The sequence below is a fragment of the Canis lupus genome, chromosome 20 (genome assembly GCF_011100685.1).
Source record: "Canis lupus familiaris isolate Mischka breed German Shepherd chromosome 20, alternate assembly UU_Cfam_GSD_1.0, whole genome shotgun sequence".
Lineage (NCBI taxonomy): Eukaryota > Metazoa > Chordata > Mammalia > Carnivora > Canidae > Canis > Canis lupus.
Genome location: NC_049241.1, coordinates 17,905,082 through 17,930,662, shown reverse-complemented (window position 1 = coordinate 17,930,662; position 25,581 = coordinate 17,905,082). Strand labels below are relative to the sequence as shown.

The following is a 25,581-nucleotide window of genomic DNA, read 5'->3' as shown; positions in this document are numbered from 1 at the left end:
ATACAAATATTTGAATGCCAAACACGTGCAGTTTTTAAGAAACTAACTGTAACAGATATGATGATTGTCGACTCAAACATTCTTTTTCTTTGCTTTCAGAATCTGCCTTTTATCAAAGATACAGAAAGCACCAGATAAGCTACATTCCCAGAACTCTTTGTAGTTCTTGCTGGGAAGAAGGGAAGACAAAAAAGATTGGGTTCTGAGACTAGTAACAGCCCAAGAGGGGTATGTATTAGTTTGTGAGGTCTGCCATGACAGAGCACCACAAACTGGATTGTTTAAACAACAGAAAATTACTGTCTCACAGTTCTGCAGGCTAGAAGTCTCAAATCAAGATGTGGGAAGGACTGTTTTTTCTGAGGGCTATTATAAGGGAAGAATCTGCTCCAACCCTGTTAACTTAGCTTATAGGTGGCTGTCTTCTCCCTGTGTCCCTTCAAGTCATCTTCCCTCTATGTGTGTCTCTGTGTCCAAATTTTCCCTTTTTATATGGATACCAATCACAACAGATTAGGGCCCACCCTAATGACCTCATCTTAACTACTCCCATCTGCAATGACCCTATATCCAATAAAGTCATGTTCTGAAGACCTGGGGATTAAGACTTCAACACACAATTTCTGAGGGGGACATAATTCAATCTGTAACAAGAGGTATGGGACAATCTGCTAAAAACTTTTAGGAAAGAGTCTCTACCCTGATTTTGAGGAAAATCAAAACAAAACAAAAGATGAAGGAAATGCTGACCTTGCTTCCTTTCTTCTTTGATATGGAAATTGTCAGGTGAGGAAGGATGTAACACTGGGAACCCCCATGACCATCTAGACACCATGAGGGGGTGTGTGTGTGTGTGTGTGTGTGTGTGTGTGTGTGTGTGTATCACGGAAAAGCTAACCCAGAGTCCTCACATCTTTGAGTTCCTGAACCAACATGAACCACATAAGCCTAAACATCATGTTAGAAAAATAAACCTCTAATGGATTTTTGTCATGTGCTGCTGAATGTACTAGAACTACGTGCTAGAAAGAAAGAGAAAAAGTAATACAGCGTACTTAAGATGAAAAAGAAACAGAAAATGCTTACCAGGAATAACTAATTTATCCATTTCCCACATCTGGAAATGTTATCAAGCAATTAGGTTATAAGAAAAAGTGCTGGAGTATAGCAAACACCTGGAGTATGAGAGCATAATAGAGACCAATAGAAAGCAATAAAAATTATTTAATTTGCCAAATTAGTGGTTTACTACATGATTTGCTCAATCTCTATTTCACGTTTTGTCCATAAACAGAAATTTTTAAAAAGCTGCATGGGAAGCAGTGTGCAATAATTAGACAATTAAAAACTGAAAGGGACAGGTTAAGCTTTACAGGTGCTAGAAATAAATGTTTAATAAAAAAAAAATTCTGTGGATGGCAGAACTTTTCAAAGCACAACAAATTTTTAGCAAAAGTTGCATTTTTCTTTCATTGCAATATGTTCTTTAAAAAAAAACAACACAAAGATGCCCACACCCATAAGCATATATGCACATTATGGTCATGTTGAAAGTTAAGATATCTGGATTTTAGCACTTTTATTTAGTGAACTAATGACATATATATTTTTTTTAATTTTATTTATTCATGGGAGACACAGAGAGGCAGAGACACAGGCAGAGGGAGAAGCAGGGAGCCCGATGTGGGACTCGATTCCTGGACCCTGGGATCACACCCTGAGCCAAAGGCTCAACCACTGAGCCACCCAGGTACCCCACTACTTACATATTTTGATGAAAGTTACAATCTATTTCATTGAATTAATATTTAGTTTATACAGTTAAGTAAAAGAAGAGAACGTGGGAGAATTTTGAAGGTGCCCAACATTTTGATACTTTTAGGCCAATGGCTGTATTTCTGATTTTTGAACTATTCTTTACAAATGAATGAAATAGTTAACCAATTGACTGTTATGTTGCAGAAATAACGTACTTGGGCGAAAAAGGCTTAGGTGATGGGTTGAAGCCTCTGTAGATTAAAATCTTTTCATAATAATTTACAGCTTTATTTAAATTCATATTTTGTCTCTATATGAATGTGAGTTCTAGTGCTTTTGAACTTCCTCGACATCCTTCCATAATCCCTAGACCTTCCTTGCTAGATGGTTTAATAACAACTCGACGTGAAAAGACAAAAAAAAAGTTACAATGCTATTGTTAGATGCAGTATGCAATGTGCACAATACAGGCAGGAGTGTACAATCCATGGCTCATTTGTGTAAAAAAAAAAAACAACCACTTACATCTCCGCTTTCTATTATACCAACTCTCACTGAACATCTCTGACATATGCAAATTCACGAGGTTCTCACGAATCATATTGAATTGAAGACTTCATTAATCAACTCTTTTAAAAACATTTCTTAGGCATCCTACCCTCAAAGGTTTTAATAGAGTTTATTATGTTTATGGTTTCTATTCTTTACCAAAGACACTGGATCAAGGCTTTCTGGGGTCCAGGTATGATTCCTTCTGTGTATTCTACAAAGAATGTTTCATATTGAACTCCAGTTCAAGGCTATTGTTTCTATGAAAAAAATTACAATAAAAATTTCTATAATAAATCAGTTGTAATGGAGAAGCTATTAGGTAACACCAGCTAGTGATTGCATTCTGTAGTATTTTTGCAGTGTTAATCTCATAAACCGGAAAAAAGCATAATCGTTTCCTGCCTACACCTCAGTAAGCAGAAGCCGGCAGGGTTTGTAAATATCTGCAGCTATAAAACACCATCTAGTTCCCTCATCCCAGCAAGGATCCTGTTTTTTTTCTTTCTAGACCACTAAGGATATTAAACTGGGCCATGTGGTAGGTAACAAAGATCCACAGAAACAGGTCAGAGGAAGACCGTTGCCTAAACTGTCTGGGACTATAGGGTGAAGGTAGGGGGGAGTCCCAGAGCTGCCTAAACTTGAATAACTAAATAATTTCTCAACTTTACTCTCATAACTTTTCATTTACCCACATCTAAAATTTATTTTTCATGATTTATTGTAGACATGGCATGTGTGTGTACACACACATACAAGGTATTAAAAAAAGTCTCTTGAAATAATCTTAATCTTTATTGCATTCTGGATCATAGCATTTTTTCTATTCTATTCCACCCAATGTCCTTCACCTATTCTTTATTTTTTAAATGCCAGACATACCTACTATATTAATATCATCACCCATCAATGAGTTTCCATTCCCAATTTGATAATCCCTGGTCTAGAACCATGCCTCTCCTGCCCTCAATGTCCTAGATTATTATTTTGGGAGGGACTTGTGATGATTGCAAGGTATTTCTTTAATTTTCTCCACTTAGAAATGAGACCAACTTTGGCAGTGAAGTAAGGCACTGTCTACTTTTGAAATGGAAAGAGTACTTGTGGTCCTAACATGTAGAAATGACAAGAGCCTTTCCCCAATCTCCTGAACTGCTACATTTTTGTTATCTTGCAGAGGGGAGCAAATACTATTATGCATTGCTGCTAACCTTGGAAAATAAGAACATGTTTTATTTTGAAAAACACAGTTTCTTGCTTTTTTATAACAGGGATCAAAATCCCTCATTATATATACTTATTAAACAAATGCACAGTCTCAAACATCAACTTATGAAGGTAAAATAGACACTGCTTACCAGGTCCTATACTAGACACTTTGCATTTACTGAGTCACCTAATTCAAAGTGAATATTAAACACTCATTTTAATGTTATTGCTTTCCTTAATATTGAAACAGAATATAAATAATGATCCTCAGGGCTGCAGAGGATGAATTAAATTGAATGTTCTATACACATTTTTGGCACCACCATTCTGAAGCATTTGGCGATACATATAAGAAGCCACCATCATGCAGGAAGCCTAAAGAAAATCTGCCCTCAATTATTTTATTGATTTTTACTCAGTATCACTACTTAGCAGTCTTCCTCCATTCAGAATTCTTAGAACAATTTTTGTGTACTCTACTCATCACAGTATCCCTATCAGACTCTATTGGCTTTACTTGTTTTTCACTCATATTTTCCCTATTCCCAATCTTTAAAATTTGGAAGATAGTGAATATAATAAACACACATTTCTACCTTCTTATCAGGTCTATCAATATTACATATATTGGAAAACTTAGTACATTAATGTTAGAATAGAAATATGTGTGTTTGTGCTTCTTTGCAAATGATTTTAATTTACAAAATGTTAATGCTGATCTAAATAAAAGAATGTATTTGGCCATTCTTTTTTTTTTTTAAGATTTCATTCATTTATTCATGACAGAGAGAGAGAGAGGCAGAGACACAGGCAGAGGGAGAAGCAGGCTCCATGTGGGGAACCTGTTGTGGGACTCAATCTCAGGTCTCCAGGATCACCCCGGGCCAAAGGTGGCACTAAACCGCTGAGCCACCTGGGCTGCCCAAATTTGCCCATTCTTAAGATAACCCTAAGCAAATATCCTTTCTCTGACTGGAATACATATGTCCCACTGCAACATAATTCATCATATAAAAATATGGACTTATATAAGCTAACTAAATGATTGTACTGATGACTCTCAAAAAATACCCCCATTGTGTTCTCAGAGGTATCTACCATCATTGGATGGCTATTTCTGTTTGAAAAACTTACAGGATGTTGGTCACCTATAATTCATTCACTCCCTCCTGAATACTGAGAATAATGGTATTACACAGAATAACTTCATTAAAACTATACATAAATAGCACTCTTAAAAGTGGGGATCCCTGGGTGGCGCAGCGGTTTGGTGCCTGCCTTTGGTCCAGGGCGCAATCCTCGAGACCCGGGATCGAGTCCCATGTCGGGCTCCCGGTGCATGGAGCCTGCTTCTCCCTCTGCCTATGTCTCTGCCCCACCCCCCTCTCTCTCTGTGACTATCATAAATAAAAAAAAAGTTTAAAAAAAAAAAAAAAAGCAATAGCACCCTACCAGTCATCTCTTGTATAACTTCCGAGTGTGGAAGCAAAGCCCCATTTCTGGATTTTAATGACTCATTTGAATATAACAGCTGCCTTAGCCATTAAAAAAAAAAAGTGAGCTTTTGGTGGGCTATTTTATTACTCAGATTTCCAAGGAAGTTGCTTAAAGTTACTCTTAAGAGAGTTTAGCATTTACACAGCTTTTACTGTTCCATAAAATAGATTTCTTTGCAAAATATCCCCAAATCCATAATAAATTATTTATGTGAACCATGAATTTAGTTAACATATAACCAACATGCAATTTTTATTTTAGTCTAAATCTTCTAAAGTTGGACATAATGTTAGGATTTGAATCTGTCACCCGTATGCTATACATTTCTGTATCTTCATCTCAGAACTGGAGCTCTATTTAGGAAAACACATTTGCTTTTCGGAGAGGGCCTGAGCTACACTGTCTTTTCAGGACTTTTCAAATGTGAGATTCTTTAATTTTATAAAATGTATATGACACAGCTCATTACACATATTTGGGAATTTTGGTTTGTAGAGCTATACACCGGTGGCTACTGGGCCAAATCTATCCTGCAGCATTATTAGACTTGGATCATAAAATGTTCAGGGGAGGGGGAATAAAACAAGAAAACCCTTCACTTAAATGGCCTCATTATAAATCCAAAAGTAGTAGGTATGAAGTCAAATTTAACCTTAAGAAAAAATATCAAAGATCTAGTAATATCATGCCTCCTTTTTCCCATGGCAATCCTAAACTCAGCAATGCCATACAGACAGAGCAACCCAGTCTTCCCAGAAGGCAGCCCCTCGGGGAGTAAGCCATCTTGGGTTGTTAGCAAGAAATTCATCCACAGTTATGGGAAAATAACTTTGTTTACCAACAAAATTATCTTGAATTCATTCACACCACCCTTCTTCCTGGAATGACTGATTTCCCTCCTATCATCCAAGACATGGAATCTTTTGATAGTCCAGCCAAAATTAATCTCACTTTATCAGAAATTAAATTTAGTGCATTGGATTATAACTCTCCCAAAACATCTGTATTTTAGTAATTTGTGTGCAGGTTGTCTACTTTTTCCTGGACCTATATCCTTTTGATTCCCTAACAGTACATTTCAAAATACCTTGCAAATAATAACATAAGTGCTTGATAAAAAATGATCTTAAAAAAACATATATTATGCTTTAGGACAGAGGTCAATAAACTATATACCCAGAGGCCAAATTTGACTGCCATCTGTTTTTGTACGACCCATGAATCAAAAGAACAATATTTCATGACACATGAAAATTATATGAAATTCAAGTCTCAGTGTCCATCAATAAAGTTTTATTGGAAGACAGCCATGTTCACTTGTTTATCTATTGTCTATGGCTGATTTCACATTTTAATGGCACAGTAGTTATGACAGGAGACCATATGGCACACAAAGCCCAAAATATTTACTATCTAAATACTGCATGAAAAAGTTTGCCAACACCTGCTTTAGGAAGGAATATGTCTAATAGGAGGAATAGTGCCTTTGCATTGAGTTAGATATGCTTTTTTCCCCTAAATATTAACATCTACCTTTTTAGAGAAGCCATTTAAGTTCTCTGAGCCACTGACTTATAGGGATGATATCAATATTAAAGAGTTTTTGATGCAAAGATAAGCAATATTTTTAATGCAGCAGCAGTGCAATAAATGGGATTTGATATTATCACCTATTTTTGCTTAGCACTTGCATCAAACTTTTAATTACATCTGACTGAGGAATGGTGATTTATGAGAAGGTAGTCTAATAAACAGCTTCATTCATTAGACTGTCCTATCTACAAGACATTGCCTTTATCTTCATGGTACTTGTGAACACTGCCACCTGCATTCAGTGTATCTGGTTTGAGCAAATAATTGCAAGTATTATGTCTAAGACCAAAGGTCCTTATTAATCTATGGAGGGTGGTAACTTCAAAAAAAGAAGGGGAAAATGCATCTTTATAATACCTATTGCGTCAGTTCTCATTGAGAGACAATTCTCCAACAGGTATTTACTCTCCTTCGTGTCTTCAAATAATTATTTGCCAAAGTAGTATCAATGGGAAACTCAACAAAATAAGCAGCAAAGAATGTTCAAAAACCCCATGAGGCAGGAAAAAAGCATTAGATTCTTCTATATTGTTGTTAGCCAAATGTTTATTTTCTCTCTTCTCCCATAATAGGAATAATGGCCATAGCACTGAGTATTCTAAATTTTCTTTGCTGCATAATCAAGCAAAAAGAAAAAAATTGTTACATTGTGTGCTGCAGTGAATATCATTTTTTCACTGAAGACGGATGGCTACTCAGAAACCCATGTAGTACATTGTTCAACAGCCAATTCTTCATAATTACATGATCTGTATATGACCTCTTTGTATGTTTTTTAACATATGTCTGAATTTAAGTATCATTCGCATTTGTGCACACATGGGATGGGAACGAAAGGCTCTCATTTCCTATTCAAAAAATTAGGGAAGGTTATTTTAAAATCCCGTAAAAGAACAGCTATTAATGAACAACTTATTTGAGGACTAAAAATCCAGGAGTTCTACTTCAAAAACTTAAGGCTGATATAAAAACACATATAGATTGCCATCTGCCTTTAAAATCACTTGGGTGGCACATCCTGACTGCACTTTATGTTGCATGGGTTCTAAGAATAAGAAGGAATGTGTGATGCTGCCATGAATAGTAGAACAGGGAAATACTATCCCCAGGTGTTTTTTGAAAAATACTTGAAACTCAGTAGCGCTACGTGTCAACAGGCAACACTAATCAATGTCACAATGGCAGCAAGTGATCCCAGAGTGGTCTGGATTCCTTTAAGCCCAGCCAAGGGCAGTGTTCATCGCCCTTCCTTGCTTGAAGGATCGAAGAGCAAATGATGTTCTTCACATGCTTGGAATAAACCGTGAATGAGTCACCAGAGCCAATGAAAACGGCAGCCTACACGTTCCACTCTCTCAGATCAGCAGACCCTATTAAGCTATCCAGGTAAGCAACTGAATGGAGTTACAGGTTCAGAGAATGTGGATTCATGAGTCACCACACCATCACACATCATTGCGTACCATCTCACACCTCTGTAACCGGTCCTTGAGTTTTCTTTCTTGACCACCTTCCACCAACAGATCACAGGCCTCTGATCACTATGTAGTAAGTCCAAGAAAAGAGCAGTTTCTTCTGTGTACGAGTCTCCCAAGGTCACTCATCACGAGGGATGGCTCGGGTCTACCTGAACAAATAGACAATGCTTTCCTTTCCCTGTTTTTTAACTGTCCTTTTAGTTAAAGGGAACAAATTGCTTCCTGTTTAAGTGACAGGTAGGAATATTACTTTTGTCTCCAGTAGTCCCATAAATAAGAAGAGTAAACCCAGATAATATAAAGAGAAAGTAGTAAGTCAAATACCAAGATAAGAGCTTAATTCCTTAGCTGCCAGGCAGAAGTTGGAAGAAGTTGGAAGAAGCATCATTTTGGTTAATCTAATGGCCCAGTAGAGGTATAGGTTTTTCGCCTCCTTTTAGTGTCTCAAGCATCAAGTTTGTTGTTTTTCTTCTTTTTAAGCAAGAAATAGCCACAATGTAGCATGACCAAGAAACACAATACTCAGTATATGCTTTTCAGATACAGACTGTTGTGCAAACATTTATCACCAGTATTTTATTTATTTTTATTTTTAAAATATTTTATTTATTCATGATAGACACAGACGAGAGAGAGAGAGAGAGAGAAAGAGAGAGAGAGAGAGAGAGAAGAGAGGCAGAGACACAGGCAGAAGGAGAAGCAGGTTCCAAGCAGGGAGCCCGACGCGGGACCCAATCCCGGGACCCCAGGATCACGCCCTGGACCAAAGGCAGGCTGAGCCACCCAGGGATCCCTATCACCAGTATTTTAATATTAACCATACTACATGAATTTCATGAATAGTAGTGCCGGAATGACACAAAATTTCACAACCAAATTTGTAGTGTAATGTTAGTTATTTTAGATTCCATTTCTTGCATCAATGCTTTAATGATAAAAATTAATAAATAAAAAGGTTCCTGAATCATTTTCATTTATACACTTGTTTACTGACGGGCAGATGAATTCTAACATTTCACCCATTTCTGTAAGTCATTTGCCTTCTTGTTTTCACTAACTCTGTTCAAAGAAATTAATGTGGTGTTCCTTACGGGCATTGGGAGTTGACCTCATGTAAAGACAGAACAATCCTGGCAATCAGTAGACAATTAGTGAAATTAGCTAAGCTTCTTTGCCATGGTTGACAAATAAAAACTCCAAAGTCTGTTCAATAATGTGGTACTGCTTTAAAATGAAAATTGTATCACAAAACATAAAATAACCATCTCCTCCCATAGTTTCTTCAAATTATAGACACAGATACTTATAGATGTTAAGATGCGTATATAATTTGATTGTTCCTTACTGCATACTATCCTCATAAGGCAATTTGAAATTTAAAAATATCTCTATCTAAAATAGCATCCAATGTTGCATATCTAATCACAGAGTTGTCACTTGATATTGTCTCTAACTTAAAGTGTCAGCTGATGTTCAAAGGAAGCAACATGCAGAAGTAAACATAAATTATATCTGCATATCATGCATGAGGGGAAAAAAAGGCACAAGACAAGTCAAGGCCCAGTGACAAAACAAGAACAAAGAACCCTGCTATTTCTCAAATTAAAATATTCTGCAGTTTTTGAGTTAGGGTTTTGCTTTGAAAGTAACAGGGTTGCAGAACTGGTACCTATGAATGGACATTTTCTTTTGTCTAAGATTTGAATTTACACAAGTAGGGACAGGGTTGGGGTGTGGTGAGGCTCTAAAAGGGTGGATGGTCAATGGAAGGTCACTCTAAGAAGCTAGGGAAGGGATCCCCAAGGAATACCTTTGCAGGCTTTTTCACTGCCAGAGTGCTTGAATGATATGTTAAGCAAAAATGAAAACTTTTAAAACTTCTAGGAAACAGAAGAAAGAATATACATGGGAACTGGACACTACACAGTTGATGTGAGAATTATAGAAAAACATGTAAATTCCTTGCATGGTGCTTGCCATCGAGGACAACCAAGTAGTGGTAGTCATTATCTTTATACAAGCTTAAAAGACATGGACTGGCAAATGGTAATAATTGAGGAAACAATCTATTTCCACACTGATGAGTATTTTTATATAATCAAACTCATATAATGATTAGCAAGATGGTACAAATATAGTATAAAAGAAATGCACATCATTTTTAAAGACTCAATCTCCCAAACACTCAGCAGTAGGTAAGATGGATCAGAGTTACTTGAAGCAATAAATGTTAGTACCTGCTCACAATTCATTCTAGGAAAGCAATGTACAGTTTTTAAGAGGGAAAGATGAAATAAACACAGAAGCCTGGACTAGGACTTAGGAATCATCAATCCCATTGTATAACAAATGGGATTTTTATCCCCCAAGCCACTTGACACACCAAGGCAATTCCTTGCCACATAATACCAACTAAGAGTCAAGTGTTTTGACTTAGGAGTAGCTCTGTATTGAAAGGACCACTTTCCTTTTAGTAGCCCAACTGTCCTGGGACATTTTAGTTTCTGTCCATTCTCTTAAGGCTTTTCACCTTAAGAGTGGCTGGAAGAAGTGGTATATTTACAGAAGTGTTTTTAATAGACAACTCCTTCCAATGTACACCTGGGCTGTCATGGACATACACACCTGTCTTCTAAACACTGGTCAGTATCAATCCTCTCCAGGGGGAAATATTTAGTTCTTTTCTGTAAAAGGATCTACAACACACCATACTCAGAAAAGGCTTATTAGCACAGTTGAAAGCTTCAAAGGGGGAAATTTTGGCAATCTAGATCAAGAACCCAGTGGGCCAGTAATTGGCCAGGTGACTGGGGCAAAAGGGCCCCAAATATTCTAAACCACACTGTTCTCATTTACAAGGTGAGCATGGCCTGGAATACACAAGTGTATGTGCAAAAATATATGCATGTGTATGTATATAAAAATAACCCTCTCTTATCAAAGATTACTGTCATTGATGTACTTCCTTCCTTCCTTAATGGTTTCTACTCCAGTAATTCAGGGCTGCGGGAGGGGCAGGAGAAGAAAGAATCTCAAGCAGACCCAGCACTAAGTGTGGAGCCTGACACAGGGCACGATCTCAGGACTCTGAGATCAAGACCTGAATCAAAACCAAGAGTCAGATGCTCAGCCAACTGCACCACTCTAAGGGCTTACTGTTCACAAGTCTAAGCAGCTTCTTCTCAGACTCCATCTTCTTCCAACTTTCCTTTTTTCCTGAAATAATTCTCCACTTCCACCTTATCTTGGTGGTTTTGAGATCTTCCATATCTTTGCTGTCTTTCCTTCCCTCTTACACTTGCACCTGGGTTTGGTCTGCCTCCTATAACTCTCTACCCATCATCCTTAAACAGGCTCCCCAGTTGCTCTCAGAATGAAAACCCCTCCCCCATCTTGATCTCCTGCTGGGATACCATGTGCTCCCTCCACCAACACTGGGATCTAATCTTTTGATTTTAACAGACTTGCAGCTCCTACCACCCACACTTTGAGTATCTCAAAACTCATTATGCTCAAAACACATCCAAATCCTTGCCTCCTTCTGTGTTTATTAGTTCTGTTAATTGCCTCATTATCTTCCCACTCAACTTGGAAACTTTGAAAGTCTTCGACAATCTCTTCTCCCTTACCAGGTACAACCATCCAATTGCTTGTCATACCTTTTCAGTTCTGGCTCTGTAATTTCTCTCATCACCAGCCTTACCTCTAGGACTCCAACTGCCCTGGTTTGGGCAGAAGTTATCCCTCACATTATGGTACATTCATGTACCACAATGACCTCAAGATAGGTCTTTTCTTTTGTTTGTTTGTTTGCTTTTCTTCCTTCTAATTGATCCTACAAATATCCTTTGGGAGCAATGGTCTTACAGCAAGTCAAGATGCTCTCATTCCTTGCTTAACAATTTCTAGTCCCAACCCTTTTTTCTTCTAGCTTTTTCTCTACTATTTCTCCTCAAGTGTGCTAAGGGTATAAAATCTACATCTGTAATTTTCAATGGAAATAGAACTATACTTGGTACCATATTATATAATTGGAATTTGCTTAGAACAGAATTTAAATGGTCTCACTAAAAACAAAAACAAAAACAAAAAAGATACATGACACATATAAAATTTACATTGTCTGGGGATCAAAAGGAAAATGAACCAGATGAAATTAATTTTAATCATATATTATAAACAACCCATTATATCAATATTATTTCAAAATTCAAGCAATATAAATACTGTTAATGGGATATCATCTATTCTTTTTTCAAAATATGTCTTTGAAATTCAGTATTTTACACTTAAAAAAATCTTAGTTTGGATTAGCCAATACCTTCAAGTGCCCAATAGTTCCATGTTGCTACCATAATGGACAGTGTAGATCTATAAAAATATTACCTGGGTTTGAAATGTTGCTACATTTAACAACGGCATGTAGCTTGATGCAAGGTAATAATCTCTCTGTACCTCAGTTTCCTTCCATAAAGTAATAACATTTAAATAATACCTATCTCAAAGAGTCATTGCAATAATTAAATGACTTAACACAAACATTGCTCACGCTGAGGTTGATGTGCAATAAAACTTCAACATATATTAACTGTCATTATAATCATAGCTATTCCATACTTGCAAAGTATAATCAGCATCCAATTCTATGTTACACTTTTCTCCGCACTTAAATAATCCTTCCCACCTATTATGTGCTAAATGTTCGTGTCCTCCCCAAAATAGTATGTTAAAGCTCTATCCTCCCATATAAGAGTATTAGGAGGTGGGTCCTTTGGGAGGTAATGAGGTTTATATAAAGCCATAAGATGGGACCATCATGTAAACATTAGTGTCCTTATAAGATGAGACCAAAGAGCTTAATCTCTCTTTCTCTCTGTCATGTAAGGGCCTAGCAAGAAGGTGGCTGTCAACAACTAGGAATAGTGACGTCAGGAAGTGAATCAACTGGCACCTTGACCTTGGCTGTCCCAGCCTCTAAAATTATGAGAAATAAATTTCTGTTGTTAAAGCCACGCAGCCTATGCAGTTTGAACAGACTAAGATATTGCCTCATTTTCTTAGATTATGTCCAATTTTAACATAATGGTTATATCCATGGGCTGTGGAGTGAGGCTGTCTTATACACTGGTTTTTGAATCCCAGTTCAAACCTTTATTATCTATGTGAATTTTAGGAAATTCCTTAACTTGTCAGAGCTATCAGTCCCTGATTTATAAAACAGGGATAACAATAGTATAAAGCTCAGAAGGTTGCCAAAGGAATTAAATGATACAATCTACACAAGGCCCTTACTTCAATTCTTGGTACAAAGTAAAGCACTCAATGTATGTTCACTCTAATTATTATTATTTTAAGATACAGCTTAAATGCTGTCCTCCCCAGGAATATTTTTCCTTCTTCATTTTTTAAAAAGATTTACTTATTTATCTGAGAAAGAAACACAGCAAGGAGGGGCAGAGGGAGATGGAGACAGTCTTAATCAGACTCTGCCCTGAGTGTGGAGCCCTGAGACCACAACTGGAGTAGAAACAAGACTTAGATGCTTAACTGACTGCACCACCCAGGTGTCTTAACCTTCTTCATTTCTGTAAGTTCTCTCTTCTGAAAACTTCCATTTTAGTTTCTTTTTCCAGCATTTTTAAAAAATAAGATCTTAAATCTTAGCATTTTTCTTCTCTCACTGTTTATATATGCTTCCTTTTCTTCCTAAACAGATAGCAACCCAATCCACCTTAGCCTCTTCTATACCACTTATTGAAGTGCCTTACATAAAACAAACATTCAGGAAAATGTCTGTTGAATAGCTATTTGAAAAGATAACCTGGGTTACAATGTGTGGGATGTGCTGGAAAAAGGAAGGGAAAGAAGGCAAAGAGATGAAAAGCAAGGTTAGGGCAACAGTTCGGGTCAAAGATAACAAAGACTGAAGTGGACTACAGAAAACTGTACTGCAAGTGGTGAAAACAGAAGAATGACAAGGAAGTGTAATTTAGGGACACCCTCTACCACAACATAAACACTGCCTTCTCTTTGCTCATAGGTATATTTGTAAGATAGATGCTACTGACCAGAATCAAGATTTCTTTCGTTGTGCCTTACTTAAATGCAGGTATACACATGTGTTTGCTTGTGCATGTGTGTGTTTATCTTATACTCAAAGTTCACTGTCATTCATGAGTTAATAAAGACTGTACTTCTACATAGCAGAAACCCAATCCTTTTAGCTCTGCTAAAACACCCCCATGGAAAGGTAAAATATGCACAGGGATACTTAAAAACACTTTTATGTGAGGAGTACTTTAAGATGACTTATCACTTAGGCAATAGTCAATTAAGTTGGTTTGAATGAGCACTGCATTTCCAGGAGTCAGTGAATTAATCAACAGATACATTTGAGACAATAGCTACTTTAAGAGCTAAATAAAATTGTGGTTTTTATTTAATCTCATGTGTTTGCTCAACTCTAATAGCATTTCCAATGCACATTATTTTCTAAGTCCCCCAAATGCTTTCTTAGTCACCATCAGGCTTACAAAAATCCAATATGTGGAGCTATCAATGATCAAGGTTATAAGAACAAAATGCACCAACAATCTTGCCTTGTTTTTCTCTAGATTTTCACATTCATACTCTGATAAACTGTCAAGATTTAAAAGGGATAAATGAAAAGCATTTCAAGATTTAGGGTGCTGCAACTGAGGAGGATGATTTGAAATAGTTTATCGGTGAAAACAAGGAGGATGTCAAGATTTATAAGCAGAAATCAGCGACATCTCCATTTCACCAGTATCAGAGCCATCAAATCATATTACACTGCACACAAATACCACAGAAGAAATGACAGTAATTTGAGTTTATGGCAACAGTTTACTTGAAATGCCACATCCAACACCACAGACTCGTTTTCTCAGTGATTATAAGGGTGGCATCATTAAACCAATTGAAAAATATTCCTCAATTATTTCAGAGAGGACTTAAAAAGTTTAGTTTGCTTTTAAAGCTTTCCTTAACCATGATTTGGATGAAAAACAAGTGCAGAAAGTGATTCACATTAAGGTGACAAAGAACGGGATTTAACCACATTTTAGGAATATGTGATTCGGGCACTCAAAGATGTTATGTCCTTTGTACACAAACTATTGCCTTTAAAACAAGCAGAGTGCATGATTTTCAAATGCAGCCCAAATATGTGAATTCTGTTTATTTATTGGTAGATGTTGTCCATTACTAAGTCTACACTGTTAAAGGAAGCCAAGGCTCATGTTTGGTGATCAGATATTTCATCCTCAATTACAATATCAACAGTTCTTAAGAAATTATTTAATCAAGATGATCTGAATCATCTCATAAGGCGTGATCTATAGTCTCAGTTATAACACATTTAAGGATACAATGAGGAGTACAGGTTGCCTTCTTAATTCTTGAAAGTGGCAAACAAAGTTCATGGGTTAGTGTAGCTCTGCAGAATAAAGAGCTACACTTTATTCTGAAGGTATGGTGGGGGGCATTTACTGCTCTTTATGCTGTTTAAGCCAAGAGTGGGGCCATGTAAGTACAGTACCACTGAAGAGCTTATTTCTTTTGCTGTCTCCGATCCGTATGCACAGAATCAGCATTTCTCTCAGGCTGGTTTTTCTGATGATTGCATGATGGCCACCTGCAGCAATCAGGGTTTCAGCATTCCTCACTCAGACACATTAGGAGACAGGGCACTTTCCATAAAGTTTGAACAAAAAGTTATGGCTAAAAGATTGCCATGAACTCAGTAACTCAGGGCCAGGCACTGGGGCAAAGGAGACAGGTCCATCTCTGGAGCTTCGTATGGTGCCAATCTTGTCCAAGCATCGTGGTTAACTCACAACTGTAGAACAGAGTAGATGTTGGAGACACTACCATAATATCTACTAAAAGGTTAAGGACAACTGAAGATCATCCTCCCTTCTCAGATTAATGGCTACTTAATTTCATGAATAATTTTTAGGTATTATAAATCCCAATATACTGATTATTCATTAAAATTTTAAGAGAAGAATTTGATGATATAAGAACACCTTGAAACTTCTATAGAAATATGATATTTTTCATGATGGTTATTTAACAGGGCATCAACAATGATTTCAGCTATCCAAGGAAATTTCTCTTTCCAAAAGACATATTTACTTAGCTCTTCCCACTAGAGGATTAAAACTAATAACACAATATAATATAGTCTGTGAAGTCTACAATGTCCACATTCATTGATTAAGAGCTTGTCTACATTCAACATGCAATGACACTTGAAATGCAAACTCAGCCTACAAAGAATTTAGTTAGGCAATACACTTTAAGGAATTATGTACAACTCATCATATGAAATCAGAAAGTCCCATTATCTCAATTCATTTGGTTTCCTATTGGGCTAGTATACAGTAAAAACATTTGTAAAATGGTCAGGTTTCTATTTCATAAATGTCTAGACTTGTGCTATCCAAAAATAAAAGGCAAGCCATACACATAGTTTAAATTTTCTAGGAGCCACATTTCTTCATGAGAGAGGAACCACACTTAAAAAGGTTAAAAGATACAAGTGAAATTAATTTTAATAATATTTTACTTAACCAAATATATCTCAACTATTATCATTTCAACATCTAATCAATAAAGAATTACTGAGATTTTAAATCTTAATATTTTTGGTACCAAGTCTTTGAAAATCTTTGTATATTTTATACTTATAGTACATCTCAATATAGACTAGCCACACATGGCTAGTGGCTTCCATATTGGACAGTGAAAATCTAGAGTTACTAATATGGTTAAGCAATTAACTTACAGGTAATTAAGTCGTGAGACAACAGTCACCTGAGTTCTTGATTATTCTTTCCTCATGACTTATACTTTGACTTTATTCCAGAAATTAAATCATTGAAGTAGTAAGTACTACTGATTATAGTAGAGGACTATCCCTTGATTTCAAAGAGAAGTAAAAATCTTGATACAGCCACAAAGATGAAGAAAGCTACTTAAAATCTTAGAGACTGTTCTCCTTGTCTCTAAGATAGAAGTGATAATATCTATCTCATTGTATTTTTGCGAATTAGATGAGCAAAGTAAAGCACTTCTGCAGTGACTAGTACAGAGTGAGTGAGGTTCCATTCATTAATATTGTTAGTATTATTAACTTTGCTGTATTTACTATTGTTTTCCTCATCCACATGTTTCTTTTCTGGCTTCTTCTCAAAATAGAGTTCTCTTCTCTATCTCTCATCTACTTACATTTCCAGCTCTTAAACTTTTTTGACAGTAAGTTAGTAGGAAATATATGAACTATCAGGACTTTACACACATATGTTCAAAGAAAGACTCCAGAAGGATCAGGATATTATTGGTTTTGTTTCACTGCTATATTCCAAATGCCTATAAGTGCTCAACATAAAATATTTACTAAGTGACCCGTGCATGCTGTTATATTAATTCTTTTTAATTCTAATTTACCTATTTTAATAAAAAAAACACTGGTCATGATCCACTAAATTGACTTTGTGCTTTGTGTAACCCGTGCTTGCTTTGGCCTTCATTCCACTCACGAGGCACACCTCCTGAGGTGGACAGAGGTAATTTGGTTGTTTTTTTTTTTTTTTGGAATTAAGCAACCACTTTTTAATCAATAAATATGAACATCTGTGTGTTAACCAGTTATTAGGCCAGAATAAAATTGTAACTTATCAAGAATTCAAAAGGTAACCTTGAAAACAAAGTGGAAAAATCTTTGCCATAAACTTTTCCCCCATAGAGAATTAGGGGTAACAAAAAATTTACTCAGAATAAGGCTTGGAATAATCTAAAAAATTCCAGGTAGATTTCAAAGCTAAAAAAAAAATTAATTTGCACATAGTGGTCAATACGGAGATTATCGGACAATTCAATGAATAAATGATTGAAGGGAGGAATCGCTGAACCTCAGGGAATAGTGACATAGCCTTCTAGTCACCCTCAACTCATCCTTTTCTCTCATACCCCACATCTATTCTACCAGCAAATCTTCCTGATTTTACCCTCAAAATACATACAGAATTTGACCAACAACCTTGCTACCACCCTAGAGTCAGCCACCATCACCTCTTGACTGATGATTATATTAACTTCTAACTAATGCCTCTGCTTATTCACTTCTCCCTCCACAATTAATCTACAACACAGCATACATCAAGACCCTTTTAAAAAGTAAGTGAGATCATATCACTTCTCTATTCCAACTATGCTATGGTTCCTGAGGGCATTTAGAATAAAAGCTCTCATTTACTCATTTTCTCTTACATCCATCCCCACATTACCTCCTGGCTCTCAACTATTGCTTTCTTCCTGGTCTAACCATGCTAGCTTTCCTGCTGTTTTTAGAACACTCAGCTTGTCAAATGTTACAACCTTGGCATGCACTATTGTCTTTGCCTGATCTCTCTTCTCTAAATACCCACAAGGTCAACTTATTCAGCTCTAAGTCTTTGTTCAAATGTTATCTTCTCGAGGAGGACTGACCTTACTTGAAATGGCAATCCACATCCCAATCTCCCGCACTCTCACCTATTTTGCTTCTCTTCCCCCCATTGCACTATCATCTTCTAACTTGATGCCATTTTCTACCTCACCATGACACAATGTAAACCCCACACGGACAGAGTTTTGTCCATTTTCTCCACTGAAAACTATGTGTGTTGCATAAACAGATGCCAAAAGGGATCTGTTTAACAACAAATGAACCCTAATGTTTTTTTGAAGAAAATCAGTCAAATCTGTCCAAAGAAAAAGTATTGCCAGAAATTACTTTTGCCTCTTTGTTGCAGGGGGAAACATGCATATACACAGTAACAGAAGGAAATGAAAAATAAAAGCACAAAATAATGGATAATAAAAGCTTAAATATGCCTCATATTTAATGTAAATATATGTAATGGAAACATAATTATCAAGCACTTGCTGCATTTATTGAGTTTATATCATTGGCTAAACACTACTCTAAGAAAGCAAATTCCCACAATGTGTTTTTACTTGCCATTTGTTATAAGATAATCCCTATAGCATGAACAGAGTTTCAACTTTAATACATAAAAGATTACTCATATTGGTTAGCAGAATATCACACTAACTTTTAACTTAAATTTAATATAGAACCTAGAGGAGCACCAAAGTATATAAAGTATACAATCAATGCTTTTTAGAAAATTGGTATGAGCCCAGTTGTTCTCTGTGATATAATTACGAAGATTACCAATTCTCTAAATAACATTCTACATAAAATTTACCTATATCAATTAATCCAATTCTTCCTTAGAAATTCTCAAAGCTTTCTTATCAACATATCCAGAGAATTAAGTTGACCTTTAAACTGTTTTATGATGGGTATCCTTGGGTGGCTCAGCGGTTTAGCGCCTGCCTTCGGCCCAGGGCATGATCCTGGAGTCCTGGAATCAAGTCCCACATCAGGCTCCCTGCATGGAGCCTGTTACTCCCTCTGCCTGTGTGTGTGTGTGTGTATGTGCATGTGTCTCTCCGTCTCTCTGTGTCTCTCATGAATAAATAAATAAAATCTTTAAAAAAATAAACTTATGATGCTTAACATTTTAGCAAAATGGATACTGCTTTTTCTATAAATTTGCTCAAAAATATGTAAATTACAACTGAAAACTTTGTGATAAACTCATCTTGTTTTCTGTTGTTACACTTCCACTTGCATATATCTTCTTTGGGAAATTTCAAGGTTGCTCTATGAAAGTTAATATAGTAAATAATAATATTGCTGCAGTACAATCCTTTTTCATTTTGGTCCCCTCTTCAACAACAGAATTCAAATTTGAAACTGTGTAAATGAAAAAAAGAATCCAAGAAAAGAGTATTCTAGTCTAAATATCTGTGTTGATCTTTCTTTAATCATTACTTGAAAAGGCAAAAATTTATAAATAGTTGGTCCATTTTTCTTCAATGCAGATTAGAAGCAGTCAAAGATAATAGTTTAGGAGCAAGACTGAGGCGTCACAGGGGATGAACATCCATTTAGAAGAAACAAAAACTTTACTTTAAAAGTCCTGCATCAGACTCCCTACAGGGAGCCTGCTTCTCCCTCTGCCTGTCTCTGCTCTCTCTCTCTGTGTCTCTCATGCATAAATAAAATAAAAACTTTTTTAAAAAGTTGGAGATTTTAATTTATAATCTCTTACTGATTATGAATTTTTGCCATATATTTTTATTTAAGTATGTGAAGAATGTTTTAAGTTTGACAGAAGAGTTAAAAAATCTTGAATATATGCATTTCTTTAAGTAACGTGTTTTACCTGGCAATACGTTTGTCCTCATCCTACACCAATTTTGCCCTCTTGGAAAAGAAAAATTACAAGCTACTTTTTAAATTAGTTTCCTTAGGTATCATAAAGAAATTGTGCTTAGGCAGAAAATCGGTTGTCTCCTCAAGAGATGGGCACTGAATTTTTTAGAAGTGAGAGGTGATGATCTCCGGAACTTATTTTCAGATGCATTAGCCAAATAAATAAATAAACAGATAAAAGGAAATACAAACAAATGGACACACGGACAGAACAAATACAGTAAAATGGCATAAAATTCAAATTAAAAAAAAAACAAACAAACAGCATGTACATGTGTATTCATTATACTATTCTTTCAACTTTTTAGGTGCTGGTTAATTTTTATAGTAACAAAGAAGGGAAACAATAAAAGAAACTAAAAATACTAAATGTAGTATATGTTTCATTTTACTTTTAAAAAATTTTCTTTTACTTTGCTACTCACCCAGCAAACAAAACAAAATTAATTTTTGATTCCTAAAATAAGTTATTTGCGAAAGTAAAAATCACATTCTTTTTAAGATTAGATATGAAAATACTGGTGGTTTTTAAAACTTCTATTTTTCCTTGTATACTAGAGATTACAACTTTAAGCTCCTTTTGGAAAAAAAGTCACAAATTAATATCCTCAAATTGTGATTAACTGTTATAATAGTACAGTGCGTGTGTATTACTAGGTATTCTTATATTTGCTTGGAAGAGAGAAGAGCTTGCAAAAATTAGGGAGTTGGGAAGAGAATCCAATTATCAGAAGAGGAAATTGGAATTTTCTTTCTGGGAAAAATATCTATTTCTCTTTGCTACTGATAGAGTATTATTTCAACATTTAAAATTATTTAACATATAACTCAAGTATAGTTCTAACCTTAATTTTAAAAATACAGTTTATTGTTACCTCCTAGGCAGCCAATGAATGAAAGCAGGATCAACTGTTTCCATGACAACATCATCTTTAATTGCCAAAAACAAGAGTAACTCTTGTCCAGTCTCTGATGAATAGAATGCTTTGTCTTCAGGTAAATCCTTTAATCTGTAAAATATATGTACAAAGAAGTTAGACTTAAAAAAATTGCTTTTAAAACAGATTTTCTTCTTTTCATATAACTGCCATTCACAGCCACTCAAAATCCTAAAACGAAACAAATCTTTTGTGATACAAAAGAGAAGATGTATGAAATATAGATACTTCAGAAACACTTTTTGTGGGGTCTCTGAGTGGCTCAGTCAGTTGAACATCTGACTCTTGATTTTGGCACAGGTCATGATCTCAGGATCCTGAGATTGAGCCCCGCGTTGGATTCTGAGCTGAGCTTGGAGCCTGCTTCGGATTTTCTCTCTACCTTGACCCCTCCCCTCCCCAACTTGCATGCTCTCTCTCTAAAAAAAAAAGTTTTTAATAAAAACTTTATGTAATGGATATGCAGATGGAAGCAGCTTTACAGAATTATAAATGTTCAATAATACTAAAATATTAAATATTAAAACTTTAGCTAGATAATAATTAGAACAAATAACATATTATCCTAAAATCCTAACTTTTCTCATTTTTCTCTAATGATAACATTTTGATGAAACTAAGAGTCAAATCATGCAGATATCGTGAAGCCCCATTTTCATTGTCTCTGAATCCCTAATAAGACATATAAATTATAAATAGCATTATCAATGCTCATATTAAGCCTATTTTTTCAGAGACAATTGCAGAAAGCCCTCAATTATATATGCTGCATAAACCAGATTAAAAAATGCTAATGGTGGAAATTGTTCAGTCTGAGAATATTGCAAATGAAACAATTTTCTACTTTCTTTCTTGAATTCTCACAAACTCAACTGAACGTGCTGATCGAGAGAAAAGAATTACGTGGATACCTTGCATCACTTTCAGTGGCCATTCAAAACTAGTACAAATGCATGGTTAATGATCAAGGAGACTAGATGTGCACACCTAAAATTGGAGAATCTTTTCTGGACTGCTGAAACTCAGATGGTTCCATACAGGGGAATTAATGACTTTGACTATCATCCACATTAGGAGAAATGCTTAGTACTCTGGTTTAGCAGCTGCTATGCATTGAGCTGTATTAGTTGTTGTTGAGCAAGACAGAGAAATCTCAGCTTTCCTAAGACAGTGGTGGTTTATCATGAGATCTTGATGTGTGATGTGATGTATCTGATTGGAATGAAGTGTGTCCAGATAACAGTGTTGATAGTAAAAATATGACAACTTGCAAGTTATGTACTTAAAATAATATATTAAATCAGTCATTTCTGTCTAGTAATGTTATTCTTGTGCACTTGTAATCTAATATATGTTGTTGGGGGGGGGAAGTAAGAGGTGGAACTGCAACAAAAATACCAGCATTTGGGTAAAACTTGGTCCATGGGAACCTGAAACAGGTAGAAATACCTTTTGAGAACTACTTTTCTAAAGAACTGCAGGCAAGTAACTTACAGCATCATGGGATCTATGAGCATCTCTCACTAGCCCCATTACTACAAATTCCAAGTATCTTGGGTTCCCCTATTACAAACACTGCTAAATAAATTCAAGTGCAAGCAGTCTACTTAGGTGGTGAAGGACAAAAATGTCAGCATATGGAGAAAGGAGACGGGGAGGAGGGAAGTCAATAAAGGGTAAGAAATAAAGTCACTAATCCCTATGTTTGTTTGACGGGAGCTTACTCTTGCTGGGGAAACTCTGGAGGTCCAGGCCTAATAGAATGCATGCCTCAGAGTCATTCAAGACTTATCTAGAGTTGCCCAAAGTTATCCTCGCCAATGAACAAGAGAGCTGGGGTATTTATACACCAACCTCCATTAGTCACCATTTGAAGGCTATTCTTAGGAAGTATTAACTACACAGCACTTCTAACCTCTGGTTGGGGGAAACAAAATGTCTCCAGAGGCCAAAAACATGACTTCAGCTGGAAGTGGTGTTGCACTGAACTGGAAGTGGTGTTGCACCGAAGTGACAAAAAACTAGAGGTTATGTGTGGGGAAGATGTAGTGTCTATCACAGCAGGCATATGAACATGAGAGTTTTTGAAGCTATTTTCAACACCATCAGATCCCAAAAGACTGATGGCCAAAATTACTCAATGATTTAAGTACACAGTGAGGACACACATTCTGCCACAATCAATCATTACACTTCTCAAGCTTTTCCAGTGGCTGAGTTCCCCTACTTGGATCAAAGGCTTTCAGATAGATATTTAGCCTTCCTTCTTTTATTTCTTCTCAATCAGTGACAGATTTTGTGTTCATAATTGTTTTCAATTACTAAACTGAATGATAACTGAAATCATTCTAGATTATATTTAACTTATAACTGACATCCATAAATGTTATAATCTCCTCCTAATCATGCATGTCAGAAAAGTTCTCCAGAAATCACAAGAAGGGTAACATAAACTACACAAACATACACATGCATGTTCACACACACACAAAGTAGAAAAGCAGGAGATTTTTTTTAAACCCTCAAGTAAAATACAATGGCAGTCACAAAAGGCATGGGAATATGAAATGCAATGATATTATATATGATGTGTCCGATTCATAAAAAATTCGGAGTGATATCAAGATTTATTAAAGTCTGGAGAAAATAGGTAAGTCTTGAACAGAGGAAAGGCTTGAGAAAAACAGTGAACTGGTATCTCCTCCTGTGAGGAGTGAAAGCTATCCAGTTTATACACTAAATCAAATCAGAAAGAATGTGGTAATAACAAAAAAAAAAAACATAAAAAGAACAAGTAGTTGGAACTTTCAGGAAAGAAGAAAAGACAAATTTTAACAAAGCATCCTGTAGTAACAATATCATAATCATTAAAAAGCATCCAAGGAGGTGCTTGGGTGGCTCAGTTGGTTAAGGGTATGCCTTCAGTTCAGGTCATGATCCCAGGGTCCTGGGATTAAGCCCTGCATCAGGTTTCCTGCTCAGTGGAGACAGTTTCTCCCTCTCCTTCTGCCCCTCCCTATCCTTAGTCTCTATCTCAAATAAATAATAAAAAAAAAAAAGCATCAAAGGGCACCTGGCTGGCTCAGTTGATAGAGTATGAAACTCTTGATCTCATGGTCATGAGTTCAAGCCCCATGTTGGACATAGAGCTTACACACATACAGACAAATATACATAAATGTATTACCTATTTATTAAAAAAAGCACATCTACATAAATATGAAAGACTTTTCTCTGTGTCATATAGAAAACAAAATATATGGTCTTTGCTCTGACATTGCAATGGAGAAAGAAAGTGTTATAAACACTTATAAATAGGATAAGGAGAAAATTACTAGATTGATACTCTCTGAAGGTAGGACAGCAGCTCATCCATCACTGGTTGCTCCAATGTTCCAAACATCCTGTATTAGAGTAGGCTTTCAAGTTTCAAGTTTTAATGTTTCTTGCTGAGCTTTAAGAACAATGAATAATTCAACTTAGGAGATTAAATCTTTGTACTGGACATCAAGTGAGTGAAAGCATTTCTATTAGAACAAAAAGATAAGTCACAGTTTGGGATTCAGCCACTATTTGAAAATAATTTCAGGAAAATGTGCATAAAGACATTAAAAAGATGATGCTTTTAAAAATGTTATTGGGCTACCTGTGACTCAGTCGGTTATGTGTCTGCCTTCAGCTCAGGTCATGATCCCAGGGTCCTGGGACTGAGCTCCCATCAAAGTCTACTTCTCCCTCTCTCTCTGCCCTTCTTCCCCACCCCACCCTCCTCTCATGCTCTCTCTCTGGTGTGCTTTCTCTAATAAATAAATAAAATCTTTTAAAAAATGTTATCTTCAAAGTACCTGAGTGGCTCAGTCGGTTGAGTGCCTGACTCGTGATTTCAGCTCACGTCATGACCTCATGGGTCATGGAATCAAGCCCTGCATCAGGCTCCACGCTCAGTGGGGATTTTGCTTGTCCCTTTCCCTCTGTTTCTCCCCTTGCCTCTCTCTTGCCCTCTCTCTCTAAAATAATAAATAAATCTTTAAAAAATGTTATCTTCCCAACAATGCATCCCCCAAACAGCATGCCTATCACTTAAATTTTAAAAGTATGAAAGTGTTCTAGGAAGTTATAAAGTCTTTTTGAAAACTCATCCATTCAATAAATATTTATTGAGCATCTAATAGGGGCTGGGATTTCAAGTCTCAAGGAAGGT

The 25,581-nt window shown here is 36.1% G+C and overlaps 1 protein-coding gene across 3 annotated transcripts in view; it reads right to left on the bottom strand.

Annotated features, from left to right (window-relative positions):
* The window catches only part of CNTN3 (contactin 3), a 329,505-nt gene that overhangs the window by 223,976 nt on the left and 79,948 nt on the right, over positions 1-25,581 (bottom strand). For all 3 annotated transcript variants that reach the window (XM_038565832.1, XM_038565835.1, XM_038565833.1), the window contains exon 2: positions 21,318-21,452. In XM_038565832.1, coding sequence (XP_038421760.1) covers positions 21,318-21,372 — 55 coding nt within the window. In that variant the 5' untranslated portion in view covers positions 21,373-21,452. The remainder of the gene's footprint in view (positions 1-21,317; positions 21,453-25,581) is intronic.